The sequence below is a fragment of the Bufo bufo genome, unplaced genomic scaffold (assembly GCF_905171765.1).
Source record: "Bufo bufo unplaced genomic scaffold, aBufBuf1.1, whole genome shotgun sequence".
NCBI lineage: Eukaryota > Metazoa > Chordata > Amphibia > Anura > Bufonidae > Bufo > Bufo bufo.
In genome coordinates this window covers 89,111-101,126 of record NW_024401156.1, presented here as the reverse complement: position 1 = coordinate 101,126, position 12,016 = coordinate 89,111, and the positions used below count along the sequence as shown (strand labels likewise).

General features: G+C 42.4%; 1 protein-coding gene across 1 annotated transcript in view; it reads left to right on the top strand.

Annotated features, from left to right (window-relative positions):
- The first annotated feature begins 11,086 nt into the window (after positions 1 to 11,086).
- The window catches only part of LOC120984668 (heat shock factor 2-binding protein-like), a 68,522-nt gene continuing 67,592 nt past the window's right edge, over positions 11,087 to 12,016 (top strand). Inside the window, exon 1 of the mRNA XM_040413422.1 lies at positions 11,087 to 11,240. Within this exon, the coding sequence (XP_040269356.1) occupies positions 11,087 to 11,240 (154 nt within the window). The remainder of the gene's footprint in view (positions 11,241 to 12,016) is intronic.

Here is a 12,016-nt window from a genome sequence, read left to right as displayed (position 1 = left end):
TTCTCTAAGCTGCATATAGGCCAACATAGGCTAGACTGAGGTGCACAGTCTATGGAATCGCCTGGTCTGCCCCCTCAAACCTTGCAAGGGGGGGGGGGGGTCAACTTACTGAAAGAGGATTCCCATCTTTCAGTCCCCAGATCTGTCGCTGCTTGGTGCTGGCCATGCTGACAGGCATGGTTTGGAATGAAGACAAGTGTTGTCACAAACAGATCAATCTGAATGTTACAGGTCAGAGGATAACCCAGGAACACAGTAAGGTGATAGCCAGAAGTCAGAACCAGGAGTAGAACAACAGGTACCAGGCAAACATGGCAAAGGACCAGGCAGTAGTGTAGCCAGGAAAAAGGCCACAGCCAGGATCAGAGCCAGTAGTTGAAATGCTTATAGCCATATACAAACTGGATTCCAAAAAAGTTGGGACACTAAACAAATTGTGAATAAAAACTGAATGCAATGATGTGGAGATGGCAAATGTCAATATTTTATTTGTAATAGAACGTAGATGACAGATCAAACGTTTAATCTGAGTAAATGTATTATTTTAAAGGAAAACTACGTTGATTCCAATTTTCCCGGTGTCAACAAATCCCAAAAAAGTTGGGACAAGTAGCAATAAGAGGCTGGAAAAAGTAAATTTGAGCATAACGAAGAGCTGGAAGACCAATTAACACTAATTAGGTCAATTGGCAACATGATTGGGAATAAAAAGAGCTTCTCAGAGTGGCAGTGTCTCTCAGAAGCCAAGATGGGTAGAGGATCACCAATTCCCACAATGTTGCGCAGAAAGATAGTGGAGCAATATCAGAAAGGTGTTACCCAGCGAAAAAGTGCAAAGACTTTGCATCTATCATCATCAACTGTGCATAACATCATCCGAAGATTCAGAGAATCTGGAACAATCTCTGTGCGTAAGGGTCAAGGCAGTAAAACCATACTGGATGCCCGTGATCTCCGGGCCCTTAAACGACCCTGCACCACGAACAGGAATGCTACTGTAAAGGAAATCACAGAATGGGCTCAGGAATACTTCCAGAAACCATTGTCAGTGAACACAATCCACCGTGCCATCCACCGTTGCCAGCTGAAACTCTACAGTGCAAAGAAGAAGCCATTTCTAAGCAAGATCCACAAGCTCAGGTGTTTTCACTGGGCCATGGATCATTTAAAATGGAGTGTGGCAAAATGGAAGACTGTTCTGTGGTCAGACGAGTCACGATTCAAAGTTCTTTTTGGAAATCTGGGACGCCATGTCATCCGGACCAAAGAGGACAAGGACAACCCAAGTTGTTATCAACGCTCAGTTCAGAAGCCTGCATCTCTGATGGTATGGGGTTGCATGAGTGCGTGTGGCATGGGCAGCTTGCATGTCTGGAAAGGCACCATTAATGCAGAAAAATGTATTCAGGTTCTAGAACAACATCTGCTCCCATCCAGACGTCATCTCTTTCAGGGAAGACCCTGCATTTCTCAACAAGATAATGCCAGACCACATTCTGCATCAATCACAGCATCATGGCTGCGTAGGAGAAGGATCCGGGCACTGAAATGGCCAGTCTGCAGTCCAGATCTGTCACCTATAGAGAACATTTGGCGCATCATAAAGAGGAAGGTGCAACAAAGAAGGCCCAAGACGATTGAACAGTTAGAGGCCTGTATTAGACAAGAATGGGAGAGCATTCCTATTTCTAAACTTGAGAAACTGGTCTCCTCGGTCCACAGACGTCTGTTGAGTGTTGTAAGAAGAAGGGAGATGCCACACAGTGGGGAAAATGGCCTTGTCCCAACTTTTTGGGGATTTGTTGACACCATGAAATTCTGATTCAACATATTTTTCCCTTAAAATTGTACATTTTCTCAGTTTAAACTTTTGTTCCGTGATTTATGTTCTATTCTAAATAAAATATTAGAAGTTGGCACCTCCACATCATTGCATTCAGTTTTTATCACGATTTGTATAGTGTCCCAACTTTTTTGGAATCCGGTTTGTACATGGACAAGAGCAAGACTCTCAATCACCAAGCAGTATTGCATATAAAGGCCCCTTTAAGGGATCGGCATAATCCTCTGGTGCCAATAGCCTTGGAAACCTGACAATGAGATATAGAAACAGAAATCTGGAGAGAAGTTGCCAGAAGTGTCTTGGTTACTCAGTATCTGGAAGGGCCCAATGAAACATGGTGCAAACTTATAGGACAGAACTCTAAATTGGTTGTTCTTTCTGGAAAGCTAGACTCGATCCTCTGGAACAGTTTTGGGACCTGGTGTCAGTGTCTATAAGCCATACGGCTAATGGTTTCCCGTTTAAGGTCAAATATAAAATATAACATTTATTAGGTATTCTTTAAAATGAACGGGAAGATAGAAAAGAAAAGGTATCTAAAATTAAAGTGCTCTAGTGCTTGGTGACAGTATACACTTCTTTTGTTAATGGTTACTGCTTTTATTTGCAGTCTTTCCCATAGTGTGTCTCAGTCCTGAGGAGTAGATCCTATTGTGTTTCCCTCCTCCGGTCTAATAGGATTGTGACGAGATGTGAACTCTCTGTCAGCCCTGCACCGGGGTGAATGGAGTACGTATAACTCTATCCCTAAGTTCCTCATTAAGGACTGAGTATAACTGTTCAAATCGGTTAGCCCAGTGTCTGCAGCGCACCAGGGGCCGATCACCATGCACTCTACACTAATCTAAAAGCTAAACTTGCAGCTCCCCCGACATGTTTCACCACGGATGTGGCGTCTTCAGGGGCAATGGAGCTACTATCAACAAGACCGCCCTGTGATTCGGCCTTTATATATCGTCTGGGTGGTTCTTTCCCTTCCCTTATTGCCAATGAATTGCCGGCGATCGATTGATAGTCACTTGATTTGGCCAATTACAATCTATTTGATTGCCTGTCAGTCACGGATTCGCCACTATTTGTGACGAGTATATACCTAGGTGTGGACTTGTAATTTTTGTTCCGCCTACCTTTCCGGGTTCCGATGCGTGTCCAGCTGGGATGATTTCTCCGTACCGATGCTAAGTCTAGGCGCATGCGCTCAACTCTCCACATCGCTTCCTTCCAGATACTAAGTCTGGGCGCATGCGCTCCAATCTTCATATCGCTTCCTCACGATTTCTCCCTACTGCGCATGCCCACACACTTAGTTAATAAGTCTCTAGAAATACACGATCAAAGTATCAATGCGCATGCGTCCACACTCAGAAATCCTTGACATCTATTTCTACTTTCGGCTTCTTCTTTCAATTACAATTCGGGACGCATGCGTCTATACTCTAATAGTATTTAGTGAGTGGTTCCTTCTGCGCATATTCAGCCACTTAGGCTCGCAATTGTCAAAACTCTCCCAAATCCATACTCAGATATACTTTGTATCCCCTTTCTTAGAGATTTCCAGTACATACTTCCCATCTCATATATTCCCCTTCCGATCCCCTCAACCCATAATTATCTCCACATATATTTGATGGATTTAGAGATTTATTATACTTGTTCTCCCTTTTATTCTCATATGGAGTTAAAATAACTCCAAAATATGGATGGAGACTCATACAGGTTTACCTGAATATGGGAGAGGGGGAAAAAAGAAGGAGGAAGAGAAAAGGGGAAGGGGGGGATAATGAGATGTTTTGTGTTCCATAAGGAGTTCAAAGAACATCCTCTTCTGGATGAATATTATTGCTGCTATTTCTATTATATTTTATATTCTACAGGAGAAATTCGCCCACTCTATTTAAAGAGACATACTCCTATACAACTTTATAGAGTATAACCACATATGGTCCCAGTCCTAACTCAGACCTATTTGATATATATTTTTTATTTTATAAGTTGCCTATATATATTTTATATTTTATAATTTTCTATATATCGGTTATTTAATTACTGGAAATCCTATGTGTGACACCAACCTAGATGATAATTGGCCTTACTTCCTTTCTAAAATTCTTCCTTTTATTCCTTGTATTTTAATTTATTTGAATATATATCTATATACTGAAGTATATTAGGTTTCCTTTTTATATACAAGTATAGTTTATGCTAGATGAATGCTGCGAATGAAAAGCCTTCATTCAGTCCATAAGGACTCATAGTGTTTAGTCTATCAATCCACCGGGCTTCCGATTGGAACAATTTTTTGTCTAGATTCCCTCCTCTTGGTCCCATGGATATTTTTTCTATTCCCCAGAATCTTAATATAGAACTCTGGTTCCCATGTATATATTTAACGTGTCTTGCCAGAGGGGTATCTTTATCTGTTTCAATAGTACTTAAGTGGCCTGAGATCCGGCGTCTCAGCTCTTGTATGGTTTTACCCACATACAGTTTTGGGCAGGAAGCTATATAAATAACTCCTTGTGTTCTACATGTTATTAGTTGTCTAATTTCATATTCCTTTTTGTCTCCAGGGTTCATGAATTTCTTGATGCGAGGTATGTATTTACAAAAGGAGCAGCTCCCACATGGTGATGATCCCTTGTATTTTTCCTTTTTCCCTATAGGTTGGATCTTATCTTCTCCCAGGTGACTATGGACCAACTGGTCCTTGAGATTCGGACCTCTCCTGTATGTTATAGATGGTTATGGGATAAGAACCATCCCTAGGTCTCTGTCAGATCGTATTATGTGCCAATATTTTTTAATTATACGGCATATCTCATCATTGTATCCATCGTAAGTACCAATACACCTGATCACTTCACTTTTTTTGTGAATTGTTGTTTTCAATAATTCTTCCCTATTCAGGCTTTTAGCTCTATTATAAGCCTTCTTTAGGGGTCTGGTCGGGTAACCTCTCTTCTTAAACCTCTGAAATAGTTGTTCACTCTCTCTATCAAAGGAGATTTCATCCGAGCAGTTCCTACGTGCCCGCAAGTATTGGCCAGTAGGTATCCCTCTTTTCAGGGGGGGTGGGTGCCAGCTGCTCCAATGCAAATAACTGTTAGTTGCCGTCGCTTTTCTATGAACCTCTGTAAAAAGATGACCCTCTTCTGATTTTTTTATTTTGAGATCAAGGAATATTATTTCTTCATTCTGAACCTCAAAGGTGTATCTCATCCCTATATCATTGTTGTTCAGTCTCTGAGTGAATTCCTGAAACAATACGTGACCGCCATCCCATAATATGAGAATGTCGTCAATATATCTGCCCCAGAATAAAATGTGGCAGACATATGACGACATCTCATCTGTGAAAACAAAATTATTTCCCCACCACCCTAAAAATAAATTTGCATACGTCGGGGCACATGACGTCCCCATCGCAGTCCCATTTATTTGGTGATAGTAGTGTTCCTGAAACATAAAGTAATTGTGCTCCAAACTTTATGTTTCAGGAACACTACTATCACCAAATAAATGGGACTGCGATGGGGACGTCATGTGCCCCGACGTATGCAAATTTATTTTTAGGGTGGTGGGAAAATAATTTTGTTTTCACAGATGAGATGTCGTCATATGTCTGCCACATTTTATTCTGGGGCAGATATATTGACGACATTCTCATATTATGGGATGGCGGTCACGTATTGTTTCAGGAATTCACTCAGAGACTGAACAACAATGATATAGGGATGAGATACACCTTTGAGGTTCAGAATGAAGAAATAATATTCCTTGATCTCAAAATAAAAAAATCAGAAGAGGGTCATCTTTTTACAGAGGTTCATAGAAAAGCGACGGCAACTAACAGTTATTTGCATTGGAGCAGCTGGCACCCACCCCCCCTGAAAAGAGGGATACCTACTGGCCAATACTTGCGGGCACGTAGGAACTGCTCGGATGAAATCTCCTTTGATAGAGAGAGTGAACAACTATTTCAGAGGTTTAAGAAGAGAGGTTACCCGACCAGACCCCTAAAGAAGGCTTATAATAGAGCTAAAAGCCTGAATAGGGAAGAATTATTGAAAACAACAATTCACAAAAAAAGTGAAGTGATCAGGTGTATTGGTACTTACGATGGATACAATGATGAGATATGCCGTATAATTAAAAAATATTGGCACATAATACGATCTGACAGAGACCTAGGGATGGTTCTTACCCCATAACCATCTATAACATACAGGAGAGGTCCGAATCTCAAGGACCAGTTGGTGCATAGTCACCTGGGAGAAGATAAGATCCAACCTATAGGGAAAAAGGAAAAATACAAGGGATCATCACCATATGGGAGCTGCTCCTTTTGTAAATACATACCTCGCATCAAGAAATTCATGAACCCTGGAGACAAAAAGGAATATGAAATTAGACAACTAATAACATGTAGAACACAAGGAGTTATTTATATAGCTTCCTGCCCAAAACTGTATGTGGGTAAAACCATACAAGAGCTGAGACGCCGGATCTCAGGCCACTTAAGTACTATTGAAACAGATAAAGATACCCCTCTGGCAAGACACGTTAAATATATACATGGGAACCAGAGTTCTATATTAAGATTCTGGGGAATAGAAAAAATATCCATGGGACCAAGAGGAGGGAATCTAGACAAAAAATTGTGACAATCGGAAGCCCGGTGAATTGATAGACTAAACACTATGAGTCCTTATGGACTGAATGAAGGCTTTTCATTCGCAGCATTCATCTAGCATAAACTATACTTGTATATAAAAAGGAAACCTAATATACTTCAGTATATAGATATATATTCAAATAAATTAAAATACAAGGAATAAAAGGAAGAATTTTAGAAAGGAAGTAAGGCCAATTATCATCTAGGTTGGTGTCACACATAGGATTTCCAGTAATTAAATAACCGATATATAGAAAATTATAAAATATAAAATATATATAGGCAACTTATAAAATAAAAAATATATATCAAATAGGTCTGAGTTAGGACTGGGACCATATGTGGTTATACTCTATAAAGTTGTATAGGAGTATGTCTCTTTAAATAGAGTGGGCGAATTTCTCCTGTAGAATATAAAATATAATAGAAATAGCAGCAATAATATTCATCCAGAAGAGGATGTTCTTTGAACTCCTTATGGAACACAAAACATCTCATTATCCCCCCCCTTCCCCTTTTCTCTTCCTCCTTCTTTTTTCCCCCTCTCCCATATTCAGGTAAACCTGTATGAGTCTCCATCCATATTTTGGAGTTATTTTAACTCCATATGAGAATAAAAGGGAGAACAAGTATAATAAATCTCTAAATCCATCAAATATATGTGGAGATAATTATGGGTTGAGGGGATCGGAAGGGGAATATATGAGATGGGAAGTATGTACTGGAAATCTCTAAGAAAGGGGATACAAAGTATATCTGAGTATGGATTTGGGAGAGTTTTGACAATTGCGAGCCTAAGTGGCTGAATATGCGCAGAAGGAACCACTCACCAAATACTATTAGAGTATAGACGCATGCGTCCCGACTTGTAATTGAAAGAAGAAGCCGAAAGTAGAAATAGATGTCAAGGATTTCTGAGTGTGGACGCATGCGCATTGATACTTTGATCGTGTATTTCTAGAGACTTATTAACTAAGTGTGTGGGCATGCGCAGTAGGGAGAAATCGTGAGGAAGCGATATGAAGATTGGAGCGCATGCGCCCAGACTTAGTATCTGGAAGGAAGCGATGTGGAGAGTTGAGCGCATGCGCCTAGACTTAGCATCGGTACGGAGAAATCATCCCAGCTGGACACGCATCGGAACCCGAAAAGGTAGGCGGAACAAAAATTACAAGTCCACACCTAGGTATATACTCGTCACAAATACTGGCGAATCCGTGACTGACAGGCAATCAAATAGATTCTAATTGGCCAAATCAAGTGACTATCAATCGATCGCCGGCAATTCATTGGCAATAAGGGAAGGGAAAGAACCACCCAGACGATATATAAAGGCCGATTTGCAGGGCGGTCTTGTTGATAGTAGCTCCATTGCCCCTGAAGACGCCACATCCGTGGTGAAACATGTCGGGGGAGCTGCAAGTTTAGGTTTTAGATTAGTGTAGAGTGCATGGTGATCGGCCCCTGGTGCGCTGCAGACACTGGGCTAACCGATTTGAACAGTTATACTCAGTCCTTAATGAGGAACTTAGGGATAGAGTTATACGTACTCCATTCACCCCGGTGCAGGGCTGACAGAGAGTTCACATCTCGTCACAATCCTATTAGACCGGAGGAGGGAAACATAATAGGATCTACTCCTCAGGACTGAGACACACTATGGGAAAGACTGCAAATAAAAGCAGTAACCATTAACAAAAGAAGTGTACACTGTCACCAAGCACTAGAGCACTTTAATTTTAGATACCTTTTCTTTTCTATCTTCCCGTTCATTTTAAAGAATACTTAATAAATGTTATATTTTATATTTGACCTTAAACGGGAAACCATTAGCCGTATGGCTTATAGACACTGACACCAGGTCCCAAAACTGTTCCAGAGGATCGAGTCTAGCTTTCCAGAAAGAACAACCAATTTAGAGTTCTGTCCTATAAGTTTGCACCATGTTTCATTGGGCCCTTCCAGATACTGAGTAACCAAGACACTTCTGGCAACTTCTCTCCAGATTTCTGTTTCTATATCTCATTGTCAGGTTTCCAAGGCTATTGGCACCAGAGGATTATGCCGATCCCTTAAAGGGGCCTTTATATGCAATACTGCTTGGTGATTGAGAGTCTTGCTCTTGTCCATGTACAAACCGGATTCCAAAAAAGTTGGGACACTATACAAATCGTGATAAAAACTGAATGCAATGATGTGGAGGTGCCAACTTCTAATATTTTATTTAGAATAGAACATAAATCACGGAACAAAAGTTTAAACTGAGAAAATGTACAATTTTAAGGGAAAAATATGTTGAATCAGAATTTCATGGTGTCAACAAATCCCCAAAAAGTTGGGACAAGGCCATTTTCCCCACTGTGTGGCATCTCCCCTTCTTCTTACAACACTCAACAGACGTCTGTGGACCGAGGAGACCAGTTTCTCAAGTTTAGAAATAGGAATGCTCTCCCATTCTTGTCTAATACAGGCCTCTAACTGTTCAATCGTCTTGGGCCTTCTTTGTTGCACCTTCCTCTTTATGATGCGCCAAATGTTCTCTATAGGTGAAAGATCTGGACTGCAGACCGGCCATTTCAGTGCCCGGATCCTTCTCCTACGCAGCCATGATGCTGTGATTGATGCAGAATGTGGTCTGGCATTATCTTGTTGAGAAATGCAGGGTCTTCCCTGAAAGAGATGACGTCTGGATGGGAGCAGATGTTGTTCTAGAACCTGAATACATTTTTCTGCATTAATGGTGCCTTTCCAGACATGCAAGCTGCCCATGCCACACGCACTCATGCAACCCCATACCATCAGAGATGCAGGCTTCTGAACTGAGCGTTGATAACAACTTGGGTTGTCCTTGTCCTCTTTGGTCTGGATGACATGGCGTCCCAGATTTCCAAAAAGAACTTTGAATCGTGACTCGTCTGACCACAGAACAGTCTTCCATTTTGCCACACTCCATTTTAAATGATCCCTGGCCCAGTGAAAACGCCTGAGCTTGTGGATCTTGCTTAGAAATGGCTTCTTCTTTGCACTGTAGAGTTTCAGCTGGCAACGGTGGATGGCACGGTGGATTGTGTTCACTGACAATGGTTTCTGGAAGTATTCCTGAGCCCATTCTGTGATTTCCTTTACAGTAGCATTCCTGTTCGTGGTGCAGGGTCGTTTAAGGGCCCGGAGATCACGGGCATCCAGTATGGTTTTACTGCCTTGACCCTTACGCACAGAGATTGTTCCAGATTCTCTGAATCTTCGGATGATGTTATGCACAGTTGATGATGATAGATGCAAAGTCTTTGCACTTTTTCGCTGGGTAACACCTTTCTGATATTGCTCCACTATCTTTCTGCGCAACATTGTGGGAATTGGTGATCCTCTACCCATCTTGGCTTCTGAGAGACACTGCCACTCTGAGAAGCTCTTTTTATTCCCAATCATGTTGCCAATTGACCTAATTAGTGTTAATTGGTCTTCCAGCTCTTCGTTATGCTCAAATTTACTTTTTCCAGCCTCTTATTGCTACTTGTCCCAACTTTTTTGGGATTTGTTGACACCGGGAAAATTGGAATCAACGTAGTTTTCCTTTAAAATAATACATTTACTCAGATTAAACGTTTGATCTGTCATCTACGTTCTATTACAAATAAAATATTGACATTTGCCATCTCCACATCATTGCATTCAGTTTTTATTCACAATTTGTTTAGTGTCCCAACTTTTTTGGAATCCAGTTTGTATATGGCTATAAGCATTTCAACTACTGGCTCTGATCCTGGCTGTGGCCTTTTTCCTGGCTACACTACTGCCTGGTCCTTTGCCATGTTTGCCTGGTACCTGTTGTTCTACTCCTGGTTCTGACTTCTGGCTATCACCTTACTGTGTTCCTGGGTTATCCTCTGACCTGTAACATTCAGATTGATCTGTTTGTGACAACACTTGTCTTCATTCCAAACCATGCCTGTCAGCATGGCCAGCACCAAGCAGCGACAGATCTGGGGACTGAAAGATGGGAATCCTCTTTCAGTAAGTTGACCCCCCCCCCCCCCTTGCAAGGTTTGAGGGGGCAGACCAGGCGATTCCATAGACTGTGCACCTCAGTCTAGCCTATGTTGGCCTATATGCAGCTTAGAGAATCCACAACATAAAATCATACTTTCACATATAGCCAAAGCCCTGGATTGTTCCCAGGTATAACCCTTCCTGTAATGAAACCTTTCCTCCACACACATCCAAAGCCCTTGGGGTTTTGCCCTATTCAGAACTGATAATGGAAACCCCTTACTCCCATCATCTCCGGTCTGCCTAGCTGGTGTATAAAAGCCAAAAATATGGAATACCCTACACTGAGCTACACAGGACTACGTCTCCATCATGAGCTGACCCGTGTGGGTAAGCATGTTGTGTGATACTCTGTACTTTGTCATTAGCTGAGCTATGTATCTAAGCCTATCATGTGTGATACATTGACCTCTATCATGAGCTGAGCTATGTATTCTAATAGTCTGCATATCTTGATGTAATTCAGGTATTATCCTGCCTATAATTATCCTCACAGGTTTGTTTGGCTGATGTTAGTGATGTCTGGACCCTTGGAGTCAGAGTTTTTATTAATCAGAAGGCGGGACTTAGAGCGTCTGACCACGGAAGTGATGCAGATGAAGGAGTTTCTGCCCAAGATCCTTAATCAAGATCTGCTGGAGAGTGTACAGCGGCTGGAGGTGGCTGAGAGCGGTGAGTAATCTCCAGCTTATTATACTGGAGGATCTGCTGGAGGGTGTGAACCAGGTGGAGGTGGCTGAGAGCGGTGAGTGACCTCCAGCTTCTCCTTCTACTGGAGGATCTGCTGGAGAGTGTACAGTGGCTGAGAGCGGTGAGTGACCTCCAGCTTCTCCTTCTACTGGAGGATCTGCTGGAGAGTGTACAGTGGCTGAGAGCGGTGAGTGACCTCCAGCTTCTCCTTCTACTGGAGGATCTGCTGGAAAGTGTACAGTGGGTGGAGGTGGCTGAGAGTGGTGAGTGACCTCCAGCTTCTCCTACTGTAGGATCTGCTGGAGAGTGTACAGTGGGTGGAGGTGGCTGAGAGCGGTGAGTGACCTCCAGCTTCTCCTTCTACTGGAGGATCTGCTGGAGAGTGTACAGTGGCTGAGAGCGGTGAGTGACCTCCAGCTTCTCCTTCTACTGAAGGATCTACTGGAGAGTGTACAATGTCTGAGAGCGGTGAGTGACCTTCAGCTTCTCCTTCTACTGTAGGATCTGCTGGAAAGTGTACAGTGGGTGGAGGTGGCTGAGAGTGGTGAGTGACCTCCAGCTTCTCCTACTGTAGGATCTGCTGGAGAGTGTACAGTGGGTGGAGGTGGCTGAGAGCAGTGTGACCTCCAGCTTCTCCTTCTACTGTAGGATCTGCTGGAAAGTGTACAGTGGGTGGAGGTGGCTGAGAGTGGTGAGTGACCTCCAGCTTCTCCTACTGTAGAATCTGCTGGAGAGTGTACAGTGGGTGGAGGTGGCTG